Raw genomic sequence first — 25,404 nt, forward strand, 5'->3', positions numbered from 1 at the left:
AATACCTTGATTTCTTAATAGTTAGAGACAGAGCATTGACCTTCGGAGCGATTAATTCTCAGGTCCCTTGTTAACAAAGTTTTATCCAAATCTGTTAAGTAAAATTTGCGTAAAAGAATAGGTATTACTCTTATAAACGAACATACATATAGTCACGTTTATATCCCTTGTGGAGCAGACAGGGCCAACAGTCTTGAAAAGACTGAAAGGCCACGTTCAGCTGTATAGCTTTATGATGGAATTGAGATTCAAATAGTGACAGGTCGCTAGCCCATCGCCTGCAAGAGGAATCCCAAACGAACGTTTGCCTATTTACAGCCTTGGCCAAAAGTCTTAGGCACCCCCAACTTTTATTAAAATAATGAAGTAAAACAACTTTTATTTTCTATATTTATTTATTTCTTAAAAATTAGGTTAATATAAACAAGAAAAGCTTAAAATCTAGTAGGTCCACCTTTAGATTTTATTACTGCACTGATTCGAGCCGGCATGCTGCGTACTAACTTTGTACACTCATTCCTAGAAATACTGTTCCATTCTTAAACTAATGCATTTTTAATGCACTTTTTGATGAAATACTATGCTCCTTGATCCTCTGCTTTAAAATACCCCAAAGATGCTCAATTGGGTTGAGGTCTGGAGGCTGCGCCGGCCAATCCAATACCTCAATATTATTTTCAACAAACCAACGCATCACAATCCCTGACTTATGACACGGTGCGTTGTCTTGCTGAAAAATGACGCCGTCTAGGTTGGTGTCACCGGAAATGCTTATTAGCGATGGTATTAGAGGAGTTTTGAGTACTTGGATGTACTTTTCACTGTTCATACGACCTTCACAAACAAACATTTCACCAACGCCATCGGCAGCCATGCAGCCCCAGATCATAATGCTACCTCTGCCGTGCTTGCCAGTATGTACAACGCAATCTGCATGGTATTCTGCGCCCATACGTCGCCTCACAAAGGTCACACCCGGTGTCCCAAAAACCTGGTTGAGGAAAAAACAATACCTATTAGGAAATTGATTATAATTTGTAATATTAGAGTGGAACTAAAAAGGAAACGTTCTTAATTATAAGAAAACTACTAGAATTGACTCTACCTTAAAGTTAGATTCATCAGACCACACCACATTAGCCCAATCTTCCTCTGTGAAATGTTGGTACTGTAAAGCTATTCTAGGCGCTTCTTTTAATTAGTTTCTGACAGCCTAGGCTTCTTCCTGGCTTTGCACCCTTTTAGGCCTGCTTCGCCGAGTCTTCTTCTGTCGGTTCGCGAACTTTTTGACTTTCCAGCTTCATCTGACAAGGCAGCAGCAAGCGCGGATGAAGTTTTCTTCCTATTTTTCAGTGACTCTCGAACCAATTTTCTATCTTCGCGATCCGTAGTCACACGTTTTCGGCCTGCTCGTGGTTTGTCGTCGTGGGTACCGGTCTCAGTAAACCGTTTGATGGCCGACTATACAGCGCAACGCGAACATTTCATCAACTTGGCGATTTCTTTCTGGGATCGCCCTTGTTCGTGAAAAAGTTCAATTTGCACTAGATTTTCAATAGAAATTTTACTTTTTTTGGGCATTTTAGAATTAATATGATGTCAATTTGTTGCTCAAAAAAAATTACAGCTCGTTTACTAGTTGAAGTCTAGAACACAACTGGTCATATAATCACTGATGAGATTACAAAAAACTGAAATCTTTTGTTTTCGGTGACCAGGGTTTTTCATGACCTCAAAATATGCCACCTACTGTGCCAGGTAACGTTTTATGACCCTGACAATACATTAAAGGTAAGTATTTATTCATTGTTTCAATAGTAAACATGCATTGTGTATTTTTAAGGGGTGCCTAAAACTTTTGGCCAAGGCTGTATAACTATGAAGATAGAAACGTGCAGTTCACTGTAATATCTGAAGACCTGAAATATCTATCCATTAAAAGAATTGACCGTACAAATTGATGATAAATAAATATATACGGGACATTACACAGCTTGAGTTAGCCTCGAAGTTCGAGACTTTTGTTACGAGATACTAACTCAAAGATACTATATTTTATAATAAGTACTTATATAGATAAACATCCAAGACCCAGGTCAATCAGAAAAAGTTCGTTTCTCATCATGTCCTGGCCGGGAATCGAACCCGGGACCTCCGGTGTCACAGACAAGCGCACTACCGTCTTGTTTATAAGAATGCAGGATGGTAAATTTTAATACAACAAACGTTACTATACAACAATTGAAAAATGTTAAACCGATACTGATAACATTTCTATAATTAGGTTAGTATTGTACCTCACGTTACATAATAGACAAGCGAAGCATTTCTTCGATAACATTAAATTGTTCAAGCCTAGTTAATTTATGACTTACTTGTGACCTCATTCGATATCTGCCTTCAAGTAATTAAAAGTATGTTTAGGCTCAACTTAATTATGAAGAATTATCAATTTTTCAATAATCAGAAATATTTTCACATGGTCGCAATAAATAGGCTATCCAACATATATACATACATATAATCATGTCTATATCCCTTGCGGAGTAGACAGAACCAACAGTCTTAAAAAGACTGATAGGTCACATTCAGCTATTTGGCTTTAAGATAGAATTGAGATTAAAATAGTGACAGGTTGCTAGCCCATCGCCCATAAGAAGAAAATTCCCAAGTTTATAAGCCTTAGTCGCCTTTTACGACATCCATGGGAATGAGATGGAGTGGTCCTAGTTATTTTATTGGTGCCGGGAACCACACGGCTATCCTAATTTACGAAAATATCCCACAAACAAACATTATATTTTGCTGCGTAGTTTATATTGATTCCCAAAATCACACACAGCTGATCGCTAGTTAAAACATATAGTAGATACAAATACTTTATTTGCTTTGAATGCGGTACAATTATAGGTGTTACAAAGCATATACATTTCGCGCATTTAACCAGTCATGGCATGCAAAAATAGGTTACCTTTTAAACTTTATACAAGATTCAAGACTCCCGTCAGACCTCCTTGTATCCACATCAGATGGTATAGATAAGACACGGCTTTTAACGACGAACAAGATAGTTTGAAGGGTTCCTTATGAATTAATATGTGGTGATTAATATGCCTACATGAGTGGAAGGAAAGGTAGACGAAAGAAAAGGATGTCGTGTGGTTCCTGGCACCTGGTAGCTAGCCCATCGGCTGAAAGAAGAATCCCAAATTTATAAGCCTATCCCTTAGTCGCCTTTAAGACATCCATGGGAACGTGATGGAGTGTTCCATTATTTTTTTATCAATAAAGTTTAACTTACAATTGAAGGTAAACTTTATTGATTTGATCAGCTGATCCCAGGCTCCGAAACATAGTGGCGGAGGGTAGAACTGGAGATCACGAAATGATTCTAAATACCTTTTTAATAAATCTATACTAATATTATAAAGCTGAAGAGTTTGTTTGTTTGTTTGAACTAATCTCAGGAACTACTGGTTAGAATTAAAAAAAATATTTTTTTTTATTCTTGTGTTGAATATACCATTTATCGAGGAAGGCTTTAGGCTATATTACATCACATTGTAACTATTAGGAGCGAAGAAATAATGGAAAATGTAAAAAAGGGGAAAATTATTCATCCTTAAGGGCTTCAATAAGACCCAAAATAGCTATTCCACGCGGACAAAGTCGCGGGCACAGCTAGTAATACATATTAACGTAACCAATATAAAGTTACCTATTGAAATGTCTAGTATTCTTACAAGACATTTCAATAGATAGATTCTAAGACTTCAGGAAAATTTAATAAAAATCTAATGTGTAATTTGGAATTGTAACCGAACTCAAAAACAAGGCACTCTTTCATGTTATTTTACATTTCAATAAATTTAATTTAAGTTAAATCTTTATTATAATTTTACTAAACTTTTTGAAAAAATACTAATATATAATCTATATTTTTTCAAAAAGCCACAAACTACCTTAGCACTTAACCCCCTCAAGGCTGGCGTCCCCTTCAAGGAACATAACGTTACGCCTTTCAAAACGTACACAAATATACCTTTAAATCCTAAGCATTCCGATAAATTTATTTACCAGCTATTCATGACCAACTGCTGAACAAAAAGAGAGTACTCTATTAAGATTGGTGTATTTACACGAATCTTCTTTAAACAATAAATCAAAACAAAGCAGCAATTTCTTCAATTCTCTCTAAATTGTTTTCACAACTGTTGCGGGTCGAGGTGACAGTATAACCCTGACTAGGTACCTGCCTCCCCTAGCCTCCCCTTCACTTATAGGGAGTCCCGAATTCCGCTCCAGTAGAAGTCCGCCCCCCCCCGCTGGTATATGACGTCAACGGCTGCGGACGCGGCAGTGAGGTCAACAAAGAATCCTCGGATGGTAGGTTGTGTAGAAATGGGGTCATCAACCTCTTCCAAAAGCCTATGTCTAATTTCACTTGATTGTTAATAAAACTACTATACGTGGGGTCATTGACCTTACTCACTGAGTGTCTATTCACTATATGATCACTAAATATTGAGTCTCTCTCTCTAACCAAAGTCTATGTCACTTAATAAAGTCTGAATTACTCACGGTTTAATGGTTCAGTCACTGAAATCCAATAGCACTATCACTAATTGGAATACCTACTCACTATGTTCAAGTCTTATTAGAAACCACTAAACTAATTGAAGAATTAAAAAACGAAAACAATACACACAATTTGTCCGTCCACTAACCACGCACAACACCTTATACTAATTTCCTAACACTATTAAACTATTACACTAAGAGGTATTATTCCGACTTAATTTCTTGAAGACTTTTTCTTTCTTGAAGACTTTTTCTTCCTTGAGGACTTTTTCTTTCTTGAGGTCTTCTTTTTCTTGATTTTTCACTTTAAACTGGAACAATTGCACTACGACGCCCTCTGCCGCCGATTTTACTATTGTAAGTCGGAGTAATACCTTAACGCGAACCTCAAATTTCGTGACGATTTCTGGTGTTGTACATAGCTTCGCTTAGGTGATATTTATTTACTTTTCTCAATTTTACATGAATAAAACATAACAATTTCCATTTTCCAAATAAAGTAACAAAAATTCTCATCATATAAAATAATTTACACATATGACAATTTCTTTCTCAAAGAGATTTTAACAAAAGTTTGTCTTCAACCTATGCTTTCATCAAAATTTCTTGTCAACTTTTAAATATTTCTCGAATATACAATATAAGATTCTAATAAATTCTAAGTTATACAAAAATACATATATCATACTTTCTTATTTCAATACTTTCGTTTCTATAAACAATAAACTTTTCGAGAAATTTACTTACATTTGTTGACATCAAAAAACATAATCCAATTATTGACCTCGTGTCCTTGACTTTTATAAAAATAGCGTTATCACTTATCTATGACGGTCTGCGTTATCGTTTATCAATAAGGTTTCATAAATAATAATAACAATATCTAAAATATGCCTCTAAAGTGCTCATTCGCTTTCTAGTGTACTATCTAATGCAATTGACCGTCGTAGTGGGGGTATTGTTTGATCTCGCTTCTTTTGTTCTATACAATACAATACTTAATGAGTGTGCTACAATATGACAATGTTTAATGAGTGTGCGCTATGTTAAATTTAATGTGTCGCTAACAAACTCTCCCTCGTGCTGCGCACAAACTCTTGAAGCGACATCAAACGTTTCTTATTCTACTTATGCTATTACATCTTTGCTATAATGTCCATGCACTTTTATTTCACTTTTACTTTCACTAAATTTCACTTTTGCTCTGCTTTGTTTTCACTATTCACTGGCACTATCACCACTAGCTTCGAAGCTGGCCGTCGCAGAATGCCACCACCGGTAGCCACATCAACGACTCTGGTCCGGTCGTCGGGGCCCGGCAGCGTGCGCACTACCCTCCCGCGAGGCCACGTGCCTCGCGGTAAGGCAGGATCCAGGACTGCTACGATGTCCCCACATCGGATGTCTCGGGTTGGCTGGCCGACGTTCCTCCGTGGCAGCAAGCCAGGAAGATATTCTTTCAGCCAGCGAGACCAGAAGTGGTCCGCTAGCCGCTGCGAAGTCTTCCACGAAGGTTTTCCGACAAGATCGGAATCGGAGAACGCGCCCAGCCTAGGCGCGCCGCAGGATCGCCCAATGAGGAAGTGGTTGGGCGTGAGTGACTCTGGATTGGTGCAGTCTTCCAGTTCGGTGAGAGGTCGAGAGTTGATAATGTGCTCGACCTCAAGCAGAAGAGTGTGTAGCGTCTCTTCTGAAGGATTCTTCTCTTTGAGCACGGCCGTCAGTGAAGTCTTAACGGACCGTACCAGTCTCTCCCACGCTCCTCCCATGTTCGGAGCACCAGGCGGTATGAATTTCCACCTGACGCCAATGTTGTCCGCGGCTGCCTCTACCTCTTCTTTCTTCAATGCTTCTACAGCTTCTTTCAATTCTCTGTTGGCACCCACAAAATTAGTACCATTGTCACTATAGATTACTTTTGGCATACCTCTTCTCGCGGCGAATCTTCTCAGGGCCATGATCATGGAGTCGGTTGACAGCGATGTAGCCAACTCTACGTGCACTGCTCTGGTTGTGAGACAGGTGAACAGTGCGCCCCATCGTTTTTCATGTCTTCTCCCAATGGTAATGGTCATCGGTCCGAAGTAATCTACAGCTGTGCAAGTGAACGGGTGACTGTTGTGAGACAGTCTTTCTGGAGGCAGATCTCCCATCGGTATCGTCGTCGGCATGGACTTTCTTACTTTGCACCATTGACAGAGGTGCGCGATTGATCGTACTGCTGCTCTTATTCCCACGATCCAGTATCTTTGTCTTAATTCGTTGATGACAGTAGCGTGGTTTCCGTGATGGAACACATTGTGGTAATGTTGGATAAGCAGTCGTGTTATCCAATCCCGTTTATCTAATACTATCGGGTTCTTTTCTTGTTGTGTTCCTTCGACGGCGTTAATTCTTCCTTTCAATCGAAGTATTCCGTCGATTTCGACTATATCTAAATTATGCAGCTTCTGACTTTTCGTTAAATGTTGACCTTTTCTCAACGTATCTATTTCGGCTTTGAAACTTTCGTCTTGACTTCGTCGCATCAATAGTGCCTCTGCTTTCGCTAACTGATGCGTTTCCAACGGAATAAAGAGTTTTTGTTGCTCTTTTGAAATCTTTTTTAGAACAATTGGAGTCTTCTTCCTTTTTCTGTTCTTCCTCCATGGTTCATCTTTCTTAGTCGCGTTGACTTTCTCTTTTTCTTGCTTATTATTTCTTAATATTTCGATGAATTGAACCACTCTTGCCGTGGACCTTAGGAGTCTATTCCAACTTGAAAATCTTTTCGGATCTGGCGTAGAAAACTCTTTCTGTCTCGTTGTTGCTACTTTTTCAATCTTCTTGTCCTCTTCGTGCGGTTCTCTCTTGATTTCTTTCGGCTTCGGCCAATGTTCCTCAGATTGTTTTAAGAATTCAGGCCCTTCAAACCATCTGTGTCTTTCGTTGAAGTTTTCGGGCACATCCCTGGTCGCATCGTCAGCCGGGTTTTGGTTTGTCGGTACCCATCTCCAATCTTGTGGTTTCGAAAGTTCTTCGATTTCGGCCAAGCGATGTGCCACGAACGTCTTAAATGTCCTCGGGTCTGATTTGATCCATGAAAGAACCGTCGTTGAGTCTGTCCAAAAAGTCTTTTTTACTACCGTCAGATCCATTTCTTTTTCAATTGCGCGCGCTAGTCTGCAACCTAACAATGCTGCTTGAAGTTCCAGTCTTGGAACGGATATCGGTTTTAGAGGAGTTACCCTGTTCTTTGCTGCGATCAACGAGGTTTTCGCATCTTCTTCTATCGTTTTCCAATATGCTGAGGCTGCATAGGACGTTTCGCTTGCATCCGTGAAGACGTGTAGCTCTCCCTCGGTGTGGTGAGGAGAGATGCATCGTGGTATTGTGAGCTCTTCTATTGTCTTCATATGTTGTAAGTATTTACGCCATTCGTCTTCCTCTGATGCCAAAATTTCGGTGTCCCATCCAACTCCGCTTCTCCAGATATTCTGCATTAGTTTCTTACCTTGAATAAGAACTGGAGCTATTAATCCCAAGGGATCAAATGTTGACATGATTGCGCTGACCACTTGTCTTTTCGTAGGGGTCTTTTCTCCTCGTAAAATTTCCCTTGGTACGTTTCTCATTGCTACTCGAAATGAAAAGCAGTCTTCTTGCACTTTCCATTTCATTCCGAGCGTTTTCTCTTCTTGCTGACCAAGTTCTAATTCCTTTTCCAAGCTATTGTCTCCGTTGATCCTTTTCAATACATTAGGACGGTTGGATGCCCATCCTCTTAAATGGAAACTTGCTTTCTTATGTATTTCGTCGACTGTCGTGGCGACTTCTACCGCATGTTCTTCTTCCCAAAAACTTTGTAGATAATCGTCCATGTAATGATTCTTTTCTATCGCTTTGATGGCCTCCTGGTGCCCTTGTCCGTTGTCTTTCGCGTTTTTGTTTTTCACAAATATTGCTGTACTGGGTGATGAGGCCGCTCCGAATATCACAGTTTTAAGACGATACTCCTTCATTGGTCCTGTCCTGTCGCCTCCTCTCCATAAGAATCGCAAACTATCTCTGTCGTCTTCTCTCATGAGGATTTGCAGGAACATCTCTTTAATGTCAGCTACGACTGCTATAGGACCTTGACGAAAGCGTATTAACACACCCCATAACGATTGTAGCAGATCCGGTCCAGATAAGAGCGCGTCGTTCAGACACTTCCCATTGGATCTTGCTGCTGCATCAAATACTATCCTTCTTTTCTTTTTCGTTGGGTGAGTGACGGCGAAGTGCGGTAAGTACCACAATCTCGTGGATGTACTATATTTCGGAGCTTCTTCTGCGTAGTCTGAATCCAACAAATGTTGTATCTGTTTCTCGTAGTCAGCTTTCAGTTCAGGATCTTTATCCAACTTTTTCTCTAAGTTTCTCATTCTGCTTTCCGCAGTTGATCGATTGTCTGGAAGAGTTTCGTCTTCCGCTTTCCAGATTAATCCCGCTTCGTATTTATCGACAGCAACTTTTCGCACGACTTCTTCCAATTTCTTTGTTGCTCTCTCTTCAATGTCAGACGATGGCTTCCTTTCAGTGACACCTAGTGCTTCTATTGCGAAGTGTTCTTTAATTATGGCATCCAAATTGTCGTCTTGACTTTTCAGATGCGCACATCTCATAAACTGTACTTGTTTCGTTATCCCACCATCGCAACCGTGTAATACCCATCCCAGCTTCGTGAATGAAGCAACGGGTTCGTCCTTCTTGCGTTTCCTAGTGTGTCTCGATACGATCAGTTCCCAATTGTCCTGACCTATTAACATTTTCGGAGGCGTGTCTTCGTAACATATTTTGTCGATAAGAGGCTTCAGGTGTGGACAGGCTTCCAATCTCGCCCTATCCACTGTTTGCGGTGACAACTGGATTTCTTTAATTGTTCTCACGTTATTTATGTTCATTTTCTTCCGTTGGTGGACGCCTTTAATCTTCAAATTGATTCTTTCAGAATCCGTGTTTCTTATCGTATTTCCACCAACTGTTTCTAGAGCAAGGATTTCTTTCGGTCCTGTGGCTCCTATTTCTTTTGCTGTAGCTTCGTCCAGCAATGTGACTGTCGAACCTTCATCCAGAAGTGCTAATACTTTCACAGATTTCGTTGGCCCGTATAGCTGTACGGGCATTATTTTCAATAGCGCTTGTGGTGTTTTCAAAGTGTTGACAGTTCCAGTAACACCAGCTTCTTCTTTCTTCTTTTCATATGTACTGTTTTCTTTCTTATATTCCTTATGAAGAAGCGCATGGTGTAATCTCTTACATTGTCGGCAGGGTCTAGACCTGCAATCATCTTTTCGATGTCGTCCTCTTAGGCAATTGAAGCAAACTTTTAACTTTTTTACCATTTCCCACCTTTCGTCGATACTTGCGTTTTTCAATTCTTTGCATTCCGAAAAATAGTGATCTCCTTTGCATTGAATACATTGAATTCCCCTTCTCATGGGTTGTTCAACTGCTACGTGTGCTGACTGCCTCTTTGGTTGTATCACTTTCTTCTTTTCGTTTGATAGCAGCACAACACTTCTATCGGCTTCTTTGTTCAGGAAGTTGGCTAGTATTTCGAGATCAGGTTCATCTTCGTCGTATTGTGCGATATAATCGCACCATCTAAATTGAATAAACGCTGGTAATTTTTCCGTGATTTGTTTCACTATTTCCGGTGAGTGTAGGTACTTGTTTTTCTTTAACCCTTTGATACTTGTCACACTGTTGTTGACTTTACATGAGAATGCACTAAGTTCTTGTACATTTTCACTTACACGAGGAAGCGCCCTTAATTTGTCTAATTCGGCTGTGACTAATAAGTCCGCTCTACCGAATCTTCTCCTTAATGCTTCCATGACGTCATTGGGTTGAGAATCCGAATATAATATATTTTTCACTGCTTCTCTTGCTTGTCCCACGATGCTTTTTCTTAGTCGAGCCATATTCTGAACTGCCGAAAACATGGTAGATGTTTCGGTGTATACTGTTAGGAAAGCTAGCCATTCTGCACTATCTCCATTAAATGTTGGTAACTCAAACATGTACTTCGGTGGCAACGGTTTGTGTTTCGAAGTAGCTTTTTCGAATGCCGCTGCTATAGCTGAAGCGAGGTTGTTCACTGGTAGATCTTCATTTCTGTTGAATGGAACTTCCATACATGACGCGTTGTCTTGTGTGCCAGCCATCCAACTTCGTACACGATCCGCCCTGTCCTCTGGTTCCTCTAGGTCGGAATCAGATTCTTCCTCAAGAAGTTTCGCCTCTGCTTCCCTTTTCGCGGTTTCTGCTTTTATTTGTTCCAATTTGAGTTCCGCAATTTCTTTTTCCAATTGAAGTTTCCTTCTTGTTTTCACTGACTTGCTTGTTCCTGCTCTCTTGCTCCTAGATGGGGAGCGCGTTGTCTGCGTAGGCTCGCTATCTCTCGGTTCCATTGGAACTAATGTCATCGTGCTTCCCGGTAGTGCTTGTTCTCGCGTTCCAGTTTGCATGCTTGTGTTTGTGGAGTCCTCAGTTCCACTTGTAGTTCCTCGACTTGTAGGAGTTCTATGTGTTGTGCCTGTTTCCTCACTTGTTGTAGTAGGTGGACGTAATGGTTCCATTTTGCCTTTCTGGCTTCTCGTTACTGGCATTTTGAAAGGTATTGAAGATCCGGCTCGAAGGACCACGCCTTTGTTGCGGGTCGAGGTGACAGTATAACCCTGACTAGGTACCTGCCTCCCCTAGCCTCCCCTTCACTTATAGGGAGTCCCGAATTCCGCTCCAGTAGAAGTCCGCCCCCCCCCGCTGGTATATGACGTCAACGGCTGCGGACGCGGCAGTGAGGTCAACAAAGAATCCTCGGATGGTAGGTTGAGTAGAAATGGGGTCATCAACCTCTTCCAAAAGCCTATGTCTAATTTCACTTGATTGTTAATAAAACTACTATACGTGGGGTCATTGACCTTACTCACTGAGTGTCTATTCACTATATGATCACTAAATATTGAGTCTCTCTCTCTAACCAAAGTCTATGTCACTTAATAAAGTCTGAATTACTCACGGTTTAATGGTTCAGTCACTGAAATCCAATAGCACTATCACTAATTGGAATACCTACTCACTATGTTCAAGTCTTATTAGAAACCACTAAACTAATTGAAGAATTAAAAAACGAAAACAATACACACAATTTGTCCGTCCACTAACCACGCACAACACCTTATACTAATTTCCTAACACTATTAAACTATTACACTAAGAGGTATTATTCCGACTTAATTTCTTGAAGACTTTTTCTTTCTTGAAGACTTTTTCTTCCTTGAGGACTTTTTCTTTCTTGAGGTCTTCTTTTTCTTGATTTTTCACTTTAAACTGGAACAATTGCACTACGACGCCCTCTGCCGCCGATTTTACTATTGTAAGTCGGAGTAATACCTTAACGCGAACCTCAAATTTCGTGACGATTTCTGGTGTTGTACATAGCTTCGCTTAGGTGATATTTATTTACTTTTCTCAATTTTACATGAATAAAACATAACAATTTCCATTTTCCAAATAAAGTAACAAAAATTCTCATCATATAAAATAATTTACACATATGACAATTTCTTTCTCAAAGAGATTTTAACAAAAGTTTGTCTTCAACCTATGCTTTCATCAAAATTTCTTGTCAACTTTTAAATATTTCTCGAATATACAATATAAGATTCTAATAAATTCTAAGTTATACAAAAATACATATATCATACTTTCTTATTTCAATACTTTCGTTTCTATAAACAATAAACTTTTCGAGAAATTTACTTACATTTGTTGACATCAAAAAACATAATCCAATTATTGACCTCGTGTCCTTGACTTTTATAAAAATAGCGTTATCACTTATCTATGACGGTCTGCGTTATCGTTTATCAATAAGGTTTCATAAATAATAATAACAATATCTAAAATATGCCTCTAAAGTGCTCATTCGCTTTCTAGTGTACTATCTAATGCAATTGACCGTCGTAGTGGGGGTATTGTTTGATCTCGCTTCTTTTGTTCTATACAATACAATACTTAATGAGTGTGCTACAATATGACAATGTTTAATGAGTGTGCGCTATGTTAAATTTAATGTGTCGCTAACAACAACAATAAAACAATGGCTGTTTAAGAAAAACAGGCTGAAAACGGTGGAGACGAGTTTCATTCAGTGGTGGGAAGTAGTTCAGATAACACATTAAATATGGCCAAGTGTTTTCTTGTCACAGCTCTGCTTTTAGGTAAGTGAAAGTTTTGGAAAATCCAACCTTAGTGTGTGCTCTTTATTTTGTGAGTCTGGGGATCTTTTATATTATTGTGTCAGTTCAGATGACCTTTTACGCTTAAGTTACATTTACAGAGTCTACATTTCCTAGATTACTTATGTATATTCATAAAATTAAATGAATTTTTCAATTATTTATTATATGGAAAGCGAATTATAATTTGAACGAAAATAAATGATTTCCATTCTTTAGCTTTTTCTTATCAAACCTTGAAAATAAAACATTGTGTCTTTCGTGAATTTAGTGCCCAATTCTGTATATTTAAAAAAAAATAACATAGAAAGTCTCAGTTTAAGAAATCTTTTTTAATTTTAGTCTAGACTATTTAATTTATTTTATGAAATCAACTTAAATTTTGCCACGTGTTTACAGATTTTGTATTGTCAAAGGAAAAACATTTTCACAATAATATGAAGAAAAACAAAATTTTCGACATGAGCACAAACAATGTTTTCGAAAGGGACAACAATATCGACAACACCGACAAAAGTATCGATAGGATTAAGAAAAATATCGAGAATGTCGATAACAATGTGGACAACAATATCGACAACGATATCGACAGTCACCTTCACCACCCTAACTTCCACTGGAGATATAATGGTAAGCATTACCTTTTATTACTTGACTCTGTCTTTCTATTTCCAGCCCTACATAAGCGCGCGCGCAGGTCTTCCCCTATGAATTAATACAGCGCTAAACAAGTAGCGCGCTATTTTCAGACGGCTACTTTCTAGATCTCGTGTCTATAGCTAAACGCCCTCTAAAAATATTGTAAAACAAGTCCTAATAAAAGTTCTAGTTATTCTTTCTTACCTGCGACGTTTTATCTAAACGCCACGCTATCCAGTAAGAAATTATGAAGTTGTGTAATAAAATATGTACATACTACAAAAATATTTTATTCATTAAAATAACAACTTAAAAGACTTTTCAGATCTTAAAACATTTATTTCATAAGGTTGCTAATTTGGTAAAAATAGGCTGTCACAAGACCACCCTTTACCTGCAACTATTAGATTCAATTTGTGTAAGTGTGTTACGGTTAACTTTGAAAGTTTAATTCTTTTAGGAAAGCTTTGAAATCTACTTACTACATCCACGTATAAAAAAAAACATAATTTTCATTTCCACAAATCTACCCTCCTACAACTAAATAAGAAAATTTAGTTGTTGTAAACTTACTTGATTTTATATTTTTTTTGTTTTTTCTTACATAAATATTCTTTACGACTCTTTATATCTCTCCCTCTCTCTCTCTCATCTTTGCGCATTCCCAGTTGCACCCTTAACCAGAAGGTGCTTCGGAGCCTGGTATACGCTTTTCTACATATCTCTTCCCACGTTGTCCAGTATATGTCGTCTTCGGTTTTCAGACAATTAATTACATAGCACATCATCATTAACGTCGTCAAACCAGTTGCTATACGCATCAATAACGTCTAGAGAATCATAAATAATCTTTTTTCTTTTAAGTGGAATGTTCTTAATTTAAATAATCATTAATAATCTTTTTACTTTTTAGTGGAATGTTCTTTATTTAAATAATCATAAATAATCTTTTTACTTTTTAGTGGAGTTTTTGTTTGAAAATACAATCACGCAACCTCTTTGAAATAAGCAACAGATTGAAATAGGTTAGAACTGGCCACCTATAAAAAAATATATTATAAAAAGAAAGAGAATGACGCGGGAACTACGTTTTTTAAATATATCTTAGTACAAATGTTTTAAGTTCATATTAATTTTGTAATTTATATAACACATTAAATGTCAATGTTATTTATGATTATTAAGAATAAGTGCAGTTTTACTTCATAGGACATTATCTTTCTTTACAAGTTTCAGTAAAGTGAATAAATAAATGCATGCATCATCAATTTAACAATGTTCTTAATTTAAATTATTTTTCTTGTTTAGTGGAATACGAATGGCCGGGCCGCATGTGCCGTCACGGGATGGGTGGCCGACAGTCTCCCATAGACATCGTGACGGCGAATTTAGTAAGGGACTCTGCGCACGAGTTTATCAAGTACGGCCCGCTGAAATTTAAGGCGTATGACAATGTGCTGGTCTCTGCTATCAATAATGGACACACATGTATGTATAACTTAGCTTTTACTCTAAGCTCTTTTTAATATGAGCGCTAATGTACGTTACTCCTCTACCCCGTATTTTCGTATATCTTGTGATTAGAATCGATATATCGATGTTTTATAATGATGAGAAACTAATGCGGTAAAAGGCGACTAAGAGAAGGGCTACCTTAGGATTCTTCTATTAGGCGATGAGCTAATAGCCTGTCAATATTTGAATCTCAATTCCATCTTCATGCCACATAGCTGAACGTGGCCTTACAGTCTTGAGAAACCGTTGGCTCTGTCTACCCCGTAAGGGATAAACACGTTATTATATATGTCACAACCCGAACGCCATTTGGTGGTCGTAAAATATTAATAAATAAATATACGGGACGATTTACACAGATTGAGTTAATCTCGAAGTATGTTAGAAACTTGTGATATAAATATGACAATGCGAGATACTAACTCAAAATTATATCCTACTAATTTTATAAGTGCGAAAGTTTGTGAGTATGTCAGTATGGATGTTTGTTACTCTTTCACGCAAAAATTACTCAACCGATTACGATGAAAGGTGTGTAGGTAGCTGAAGACCCAGAATAACATATAGGCTACTTTTTCTCCCGAACCCGCGGGATTGATAGGGTTTCCATGCGGAAGAAGTCGAGGGCGGCCTCTAGTACTTATATAGGTATAATTACTATATAAATATTTTTAAAGTAATTTCTAGTTATAAAAAAATGTAAAGAATGGATAACCCTTGTCACTAAGGAGTATGAAAAATAGATGTTGGCCGATTCTCAGAACTACTCAATACGAGTATGCTCACAAAATTTCATGAAAATCGAATCAAGCCGTTTCGGAAGAGTACGGGAACGAACATTGTGACACGAGAATTATATATAAAAGAAGAAGATACATACCATACATACATACATACATGTCTAGAATAGGACCACTCCATCTCTTTCCCATGGATGTCGTAAAAGGCGACTAAGGGATCGGCTTACAAACTTGGGATTCTTTTTTAGGCGATGGGCTAGCAACCTGTCATTATTTGAATCTCAATCTACAAGTATCATTAAGCCAAATAGCTGAACGTGGCCATTCAGTCTTTTCAAGACTGTTGGCTCTGTCTACCCCGCAAGGGATATAGACGTGACCATATGTATATGTATGTATGTAAGATACATACGAATCGAGTACGCGTGTCTAGTTGTAACGTCCAAATTAATTGATATACCTACATAGCTGGCTAAGTAACGCATTTTGGATAATTGAATAGAAATCTCATACCCTTGAGTCGAGGTTACGCACTGAAACTGAATTAGATCAAGTCTTGCCTGCATGATGCCTTGATATTTCTTCAAGGTCGACAAACCGCTCGTCTCCTGAGGCAACAGCCTCAGAAGAGATTTTAGATACATACATACATGTAACACGTCTACATCCCTTGCTGGGTAGACAGAGCCAACTGTCTTGAAAAGACTGATAGGCCACGTTCAGTTATTTTAAGGCTTTAAGATAGAATTGAGATTCAAATAGTGAAAGGTTGTTAGCCCATCGCATAAAAGAAGAATTGCAAGTTTATAAGCCTTATCCCTTAGTCGTAGTCGTTAGAAGTAATATATATATATAATATATATATATATATATATATATATATATATATATATATATATACCTATTTCTTTTATTGCCGTGTGGTTTCCAGCACCACTAAAAAAAGAATGGGACCACTCCATCTCGTCCCCATGGATGTCGTAAAAGGCGACTAAAGTATAGGTTTATAAACTTGGGATTCTTCTTTTAGGCGATGGGCTATCAACCTGTCACTATTTGATTCTCAATTCCATTACTAAGCCGAACAGCTGAATGTGGCCTTTCTGTCTGTAGGCTCCGTCTACCCCGCAAGGGATATACACGTGATTATAAGTATGTACATACATACATACATATAGTCACGTCTATATCCCTTACGGGGTAGACAGAGCCAATAGTCCCGAAAAGACTGAATGGTCACGTTCAGCTGCTCGGCTCGATGATGGAATTGTGATCCAAATAGTGACAGGTTGCTAGCCTGTCGCCTAAAAAAGAATCACAAGTACGTATTACACACTTATATGTATGTATGTATGTATAAATAAATTTCCAGTGCAGTTCAGCACGGAAGGTGACCCGGCCATGCACCCCACGCTGACTGGGGGTCCTCTGAAGCATCAGTACCGACTGGAGCAGCTCCACTTCCACTGGCTCTCGGAACATGCCGTCAATGGACAGAAGTGAGTTGAAAGAAACATATTTATATTGTGATTCTATAATTATTTCATAGAGTTAGATAACTGAGATTTATTGATGCGCACACGTCGGTAAGTATTGACATTGAATATGATGAATTAAAAAAACGGTGTTTAGATAATTAGCCGGGATGTAAAATAAAAAAAAACTGTGTGTTGGTAAAAATAAAGAAAACGAATTATAATAAAAAACTTAAACATGTAAAAGCAATCCTAACTCCAATTCGTCTTAAATCATTGTTGTGTAAAAAATTTACAAAAGACAATCGTACTTTTTCGATACGTAAAATTATAACTTTTTCTGTAAGCGGTCAGTGTGTAAATTAACAATACATTTTTAACAATGAAATTACTTTTAGGTATGGGATAGGCTTTACAATTTGGGATTCTTCTTTTAGACGAGATGGGCTAGCAACCTGTCACTATATCAATGAACCTCAATTAAAAAAAGAATAGGACCACTCCATCTCTTTCCCATGGATGACGTAAATGGCGACTAAGGGATAGGCTTGCAAACTTGGGATTCTCTTTTAGGCGATGGGCTAGCAACCTGTCACTATTTGAATCTCAATTCTATCATTAAGCCGAATAGCTGAACGTGGCCATTCAGTCTTTTCAAGACTGTTGGCTCTGTCTACCCCGCAAGGGATATAGACGTGACCATATGTATGTATGTACAAATATACTTAACTTCGCATTTACAATATTAGTTAGGATTAGGACTAAACTGAATTTTATAAAGGCACGGACACTGTAAGATAAGTAGGTAAGTAGGTGTATGATTAATACGAGTTCGCATGAAGAACGGTATATGATAAAGCGAAAGAAATTTCAGGGATCGTGACAAGTGAAAGGAGGTACTCTGCCTACCCCTTTCGGAAGAGGCATGATTTTATGTATTTTCCCTGAAATATTGACTGTGTGTCGGCTAGAAAACGTCCGCTGATACATTTAATTCAATATAAATAAATATATACGGGACAAATTACACAGATTGAGTTAGCCTCGAAGTAAGTTCGAGACTTGTGTTACGAGATACTAACTCAACGATACTTTATTTTATAATAAATACTTATATAGATAAACATCCAAGACCCAGGCCAATCAGAAAAAGTTCTTTTCTCATCATGCCCTGGCCGTGATTCGAACCCGAACCTCCGATGTCACAGACAAGCGTACTGCCGCTGCGCCACAGAGGCCGTCGAATATAAAGAGTATATAGATTGATTACTGGAATTAATAAATAGGATTTATCAATAAAATCGCGTGCGCAAGATACCGTCATGATTTGCATTTGTCCACGTGTTTTTCTATCAATCATGCCACGCGTGCACTTTTTATAAACAATTAAACAGATTATTGTAGATATGATAAAGGAAAATTTATTGCCCTTCAAACCGGAATCTATAAAAATAGTTATGAATTAATTCTACCATACAGATAGATATTGGTGCCGTGTGGTTCCCTGATCTGGCCCTTTCTCATGGATGTCGTAAAAGGCGACTAAGGGATAAGCTTACAAACTGTCTTTTTAAGGCGATGTGCTAGCAACCTGTCACTATTTGAATCTCAATTCTATCATTAAGCCATCTAGCTGAACGTGGCCATTCAGTCTTTTCAAGACTATTAGCTCTGTCTACCCCGCAAGGGATATAGACGTGACCATATGTATGTAGGTATGTAGACATTAAACTATTACTGTTAATCTTTAAACACGTCCTGAAATGGGATAATTTTCTAATAACCCACTAAGATGAGAGCACCAGCTTTATCTTACATATAAAATTCTCGTGTCACAATGTTCGTTCCCGTACTCTTCCAAAACGGCTTGACCGAGATTCTCATGAAATTTTGTGAGCATATTGAGTAGGTCTGAGAATCGGCCAACATCTATTTTTCATACGCCAAAGGGTTGTCCACCTTTAACATTTAAGTAGAAATTACTTAAAAATTATTTATATGGCAAAACAACGTTTTTCTGGACAGCTAGTTTGGTATATATCTTTAATTGCGCAAAGAATAATTATGATAACATCCTAAGATGATCCTTAATTTATGGTACTGACCAAATACAGTTAGCCATTGGGACTACGATGGGTCACTGGAAGACACTGCTCAAAAGCCTAAAGCCATCGTGGTAAAACATTGCTGTGTAAGGTCTTGCTGAGGTCAGATGGGAGTCGCTTCGGGTAAAAACCTGACTTAACTAATCCAAGATCATGTCAAAGGCGGTTTTCTGGACCCGGTCTTTTTGCCGTACGAATGTACCTTGATCAAATCGGAGATGTTCTAGCAAAAGGTCTGGTCAAGAGTACCCGAAACCGACGAGCTTGCATGAAGAGAATTGAATGTGGATGAAGCGAAAGAAGTATGCAGGGATCGTGGCAACTGGAAAGATGTGGTCTCTGCGTACAACTCTGGGAAAGACGCGTGATTTACGCCAGAATGAAGATTGTTTAATGGTTCTGTTCTGACACGAATGTAAACAAGAAATTGAGCATCTATACAATCCACGCAAATACGAGTTTTATAAATGCGAATGTATGTATGTTACGATTTCACGGCTAAACAGCTAGGTCCACTTTCAGGTACCCGATGGAACTTCACTTTGTGCACGTGAGGTCTGACTTGGACGTGGAACGAGCGCTCAAAGAGGCGGACGGGTTAGCCATCATAGCCGTCTTTTGTAATGTAAGTTTATTGTTTATAATCTGTCATACAGGTTTCCCTAGTACAGACACCAGTCTCTCGCATAGATCATTATTTTGTAACTACACGGTTTACATTATTTCTTATTTTTTAACTAGGTATTTCTAAGTGAGAGAAGAAAAATAAAGATAATTTATTATTGTTTATGGTTTTAAACCACGCGCAAATGTATTCACCCGGATGATAAAAAACAAAATGGCGGCCTGTGAAACTGTCATACCTCACTCACGCTATTATACCGATTTCTATAAGTTCAAGACGAGTGGAAAGAAAAGAACAGAGAACCCCGGGCTCTGAAGCATAGGCAGCGGAGGGATAGCTGTGATAGATATGATAGCACTCTCTCAGGGATAGATAGATACTTACATCTTCCCACTTGCCATGATATTGCATACTTCTTTCGCTACATTTACATTCATCACATGAAGATTCAAAAGCTGTTTGGTAAGACATACTTGACCTGACTTTTTGCGACGACGTCCCTCTATTTGATCAAAACCGTTTGTTCGTCTAGGCCTTTTCTGCAAACGATTTCATTCATACATACATAGAGCCAAAATCTCACATAGACTGAAAGGCCACGTTCAGCTGTATGGCTTCATGATGGAACTGAGATTCAAAACGTGACAGGTTGCTAGCCCATCGCCTACAAGAGGAATTCCAAGTTTGTAAGCCTTTCCCTTAGTCGCCTTTTTTCGTCATCCTTGGAAAAGATATGGAGTGGTTCTATTCTACTTTACCGGTACTTTATTCATTCATTCTTTCAACATGTCCACCATGCAACATTAATATATCTATTGAAAAAAAATTTTGTCATCCTCTTCTAGGTATTATCACAGTTCGCAGACAGGAAGAACGCGGTGGACGATGACCTGATGCAGCACATACCCAGCCTGATCAACGAGGGTTCCAGGATAAGCGGCGTCGTCATGGATTTGAAGTGAGATAGTTGATAATAACTAGCAGACAAAATGCAGGAGAGCCGCCTACGCTGGTAGGCCGTGTCTTGCGGAAAACGGCAGACTACTTGGGGAACAGATATCTGGACATGCTGCTACCGGGCCCAGGTAGAAGGGGCAGGCCGAAGAGATCATGGCTGGAAACCGCAAAAGATGATGTGCAAGCCAATGGACTGAAATCCGAGGACGCCGAAAACCGGACCAAGTGGAGAGGGAAAAGTGGAAAGGCGGACCCCGGGCCCCGAAACACTTCTGTGTAGGGTGCAACCGGGAATACGCAGAGTTGAGAGAGAGAGAGAGTTGATACTAGCTCCGATTATCGGTTGCTATAAAGTTTTTGGATCGTAATCGAATTGCTAGTCACGCGAAGACTAAAAAAAAATATGTACCTAAATACTGTGATATGAGTAGTAGAAGTTGTTAACCTAATAGGTACTGGTACACGCCAATATCCGGTATAAGACAATAGATACATACACACATATGGTCATGTCTATATCCCTTACGGGGTAGACAGAGCCAATAGTCTTGAAGAGAGCCACAAAGATACATATAGGTACGGCAATTAAAACCATAAGAATGTTGTGGTGACGTCGCCTTGCACCGCTCAGTTTTTCATCTGTCATATCTATTAATCTCGGACTGACATGCGTGCATGTAAAAAAGATCAAATCAATCAGTAGTTGACATATTATTTATTATTTTATCGTAACATTTACAATTTGTAAATTACAATAGGCGTTCAAAAAAAGTACTTATTTAACAAAGATGTAAAAAAATTCAAGTGTTATAATTACGCCTTTCACACAGACTTGCTTAATACTCTTTATTCTGCCGTGTGGTTCACAAGCACCAATAAAAAAAAGAATACGACCAATCTCTTTCCCATGGATGTCGTAAAAGGCGACTAAGGTTCTTCTTTAAGGCGATGGGTTAGCAGCCTGACACTATTTGAATCTCAATACTATCATTAAGTCAAACAGCTGAACGTGGCCTATCAGTCTTATCAACACTGTTCGCTCTGTTTACCCCGCAAGGGATATAGACGTGGTTAGGTATGTGTATGTACTCCTTATTCCTTTTTATTTTTTAACCCTTAATTATAGTCTCAATTTGGTTTAAAGGTATAACTGGTAGAGAAAGTCATATTTCATTCAGCAGTGTAGTTTGTTCCGCCGCTTCTTCTACACATGCGCTTTGGAAGCGGTAGTAGTTATAATTAGATTTAAGTGATGTGACGTCAATAAGTGATACCTTGTATCCAATTTTGAAAATAAATCTATTCTATTCTATTCATTGCATCCTCCTATTGTGCCTTATTTCTGGTGCAATAAAATATAAAAAAAATAATAATAATTTCAGCAAACTCCTGAGCTCGGACAAAACCTCTTACTACACGTACGCGGGCTCTCTCACCACGCCGCAGTGCAATGAGGCAGTCATCTGGATCCTGTTCGAGATGCCAATTTACATGACAGATGAGCAAGTACGTAACTTCTTCATTTAAATTTTATACATACACTAGCTGTGCCCGCGAATTTGTCCGCGTGGAATAGTTATTTTGGGCATCATTGAAGCCCTTAAGCATGAATAATTTTCCCGTTTTTTTTTTCACATTTTCCATTATTTTTCGCTTCTTAAAGTTGCAGTGTTATATAGCCTAAAGCCTTCCTCGATAAATGATCTATTAAACACAAAAATATTTTTTCTTTTCGAACCTGTAGTTCTTGAGATTAGCGCGTTCAAACAAACTCTTCAGCTTTATAATATTAGTATAGATACACACATAAAATCATAGTCCCTTTAACCAGGAAAATCATGGGTGAGATACGAACAATTTGTCATTTATCGCAAATACTATTACTACTTTTAGCAATTTTTCATAACAAGTCGGCAGTGAAAATCTAAAATCTTTATGTTCCCAAATAATTTCCATAAGGGAAAGGTCGGAGTGGGAAGACCTAGACTAACGTATCTTGATCAAATTAAGGACGTCCTTGCAAAGGGTCAGGTCAAAAGTACCCGAAACCGCCGAGCTTGCACGAAGAGAGTTATGAATGTGGATGAAGCGAAGAAAATATGCAGAGATTGTGGCAAGTGGAAGGAGGTAGTCTCTGCGTACCCCTCCGGGAGAGAGGCGTGATTTTATGTATGTATGTATAATTTCCATTTTATTTCAGTACCGGTTTTTCGGCAAAACGGGCATCGGCTACAACAACTTTAGGAGCATACAGCCGCTTGACAAACATATAGTATACGCCACGACGGGAGACAAGGACAACTTGTATACTCCTGCTATCGTAAAGGCCATGAGTCACTTCGCACAAACCATCAAACAGTTCTTCATGAATATTACTTCGTAAGTTTTTCAACTTCATAAAAAATAACTTAAATTTTCGCGTTGCGTGAATTTAATATATACATACATACATACATATGGTCAGGACTACATCCCTTGCGGGGTAGACAGAGCCAACAGTCTTGAAAAGACTGAATGGCCACGTTCAGCTATTTGGCTTAATGATAGAATTGAGATTCAAATAGTGACAGGTTGCAAGCCCATCGCCTAAAAAAGAATCCCAAGTTTGTAAGCCTATCCCTTAGTCGCCTTTAACGACATCCATGGGAAAGAGATGGAGTGTTTCTATTCTTGTTTGTATTGGTGCCAGGAACCACACGGCATAGCTTAATATATAACGTGAATTAATGCAAAACATATTTCGGCCTCTGTGGCACAGCGGTAGTACGTTTGTCTGTGACACCGGAGAACCCGGGTTCGAATCCTGGCCAAGGGCATGATGAGAAAAGAACTTTTTCTGATAGGACTGGCTCTTGGATGTTTATCTATATAAGTATTTATTATAAAATATAGTATCGTTGAGTATCTCGTAACACAAGTCTCGAACTTACTTCGAGGCTAACTCAATCTGTGTAATTTTTCCCGTATATATTTATTTATACTGTTTCGATCGGGTTGCACCGATTGTGGTCGCAGGATGACTGATGTACGAGTATCATTCTAATGAAAAAAAGGTATGATGATATAACTTTAATTCATTATTTGTTTCATGAGTGGTAGGTTGCTTGGCCTATCGTCTATAATAAAAGGTATTTTAGAAAGGCTTATAAAAAGGTTTATTAGCCTTTCTATGACTGGCTTTTGCACGCACATGTCATTCCAAAATCTGTAGAATTCCTGATTAAGAAATCAGCCTCCGTAACAAGGTACGCGCGACTCTTTTTTGTATCGCTGTCCCGTTTCACTTCATAATAAAAAGCGAAACAGCGATAGTTTCTGGCATCATAAAAACTACGTCATGGTCAGCTTACCTAAAGTGCAACTATGACATTGCATATTTCATCCTTGCTGTAACGAACGTTAATTCGAATCACATTGCATTCCGCTACTGTTCTGCTTACTCCTTCATTTGTTTCAGATTTTTATCACGCGGCCTGAAGGAGAAAGACTCTTCCTACTCCACTTATTCATAGAATATATATTTTTTTCGCAGCATCTTGAAAAGCTACCTACCTCTTTTCATTAAGTTTAAAAATGTATGCAAATTAAGCTTCTACACGAGGCTTCTTCGTGATAATTAACGCCCTTTACCAGTTAAACTCCCTTCTATAATTGTTCCCTGTCTAATCAAGCTACCGCCGATATGCTTATGGACCCAGGATTTCGATGTTTCTCTCTCCAATTTTACAAAAAGGATGTCAACTTTAATATTGTATCTGAACGCCACATCTCACATCTGTCTGAACGCTAAATTGAAACGAGAAATAAGCTATTGATAATGCAGCTAAATTTTGAAGTGAGAAAATCAGTGAGAAACATTAAAGTGGCAGGCACCGTAGCATGGCTCGCGCGATGGCTTTTTTAACGCGCGCTTAAATACCACTCTGTCGTTTTACCTCACAATAAAAAGCGATACAGCGATAAGTTTTTCGCACGATAATAACGGCGTCGCGGAGACTGACCACTTTTTTTAGCATGTGGATATTTCTTTCTTTAAACTGTGTTTTTTTCCCAAAGCATTTAGATTATTTCTAAATTCTGTATATTGTGTAATTTAAGTATTAAATTGTAAGATAAAATAATTATCCCATTGTAAATATGTCAATAGAATTAATTATAATAATTAGAACTGTATATTTCGTTATTTTTTAAATAATTTATGGAACAGGTTGTGATTTTTTACGATTTTATTTTGATGATTTTATATAAGACAGAACTATCAAATCCTTGGATTCAAATAAAATATTTTATTCATTTTTATGTGAATAATTGTCATATCTTTTAGTGTCACAACATTGGTTGACGTTGAATACATTAATAAAAACTAAATTTACTATCGCTTATATGACGTATGTATGTATGTATGTTTACTGTCGCTTCCAAATGTCTGTATTCTTAAGATAATTTATAGATAGCAATAGAGTAATAAGCTCTAATTAATAATTCTAAAGGGATAGGTTT

General features: G+C 38.2%; 2 protein-coding genes across 2 annotated transcripts; one reads left to right on the forward strand and one right to left on the reverse strand.

Annotated features, from left to right (window-relative positions):
• Nucleotides 1-5,774: 5,774 nt before the first annotated feature.
• Nucleotides 5,775-11,216, reverse strand: LOC132902161 (uncharacterized). Its single transcript, XM_060946216.1, has one exon. It carries the CDS (start codon nucleotides 11,214-11,216, stop codon nucleotides 5,775-5,777), a length of 5,442 nt encoding a protein of 1,813 aa, XP_060802199.1.
• A 1,472-nt stretch (nucleotides 11,217-12,688) lies between these two features.
• LOC106136745 (carbonic anhydrase 2) lies at nucleotides 12,689-25,391 on the forward strand. Its single transcript, XM_060946150.1, has 9 exons — nucleotides 12,689-12,830; nucleotides 13,248-13,478; nucleotides 14,796-14,975; nucleotides 17,115-17,241; nucleotides 19,845-19,947; nucleotides 20,793-20,905; nucleotides 22,287-22,410; nucleotides 23,105-23,283; nucleotides 24,362-25,391. Exons 1-9 carry the CDS (start codon nucleotides 12,794-12,796, stop codon nucleotides 24,414-24,416), a joined length of 1,149 nt encoding a protein of 382 aa, XP_060802133.1. The 5' UTR covers nucleotides 12,689-12,793; the 3' UTR covers nucleotides 24,417-25,391.
• The last annotated feature ends 13 nt before the right edge of the window (nucleotides 25,392-25,404 follow it).

This window comes from Amyelois transitella, chromosome 10, assembly GCF_032362555.1.
Source record: "Amyelois transitella isolate CPQ chromosome 10, ilAmyTran1.1, whole genome shotgun sequence".
In the NCBI taxonomy this organism is placed as follows: Eukaryota; Metazoa; Arthropoda; class Insecta; order Lepidoptera; family Pyralidae; genus Amyelois; species Amyelois transitella.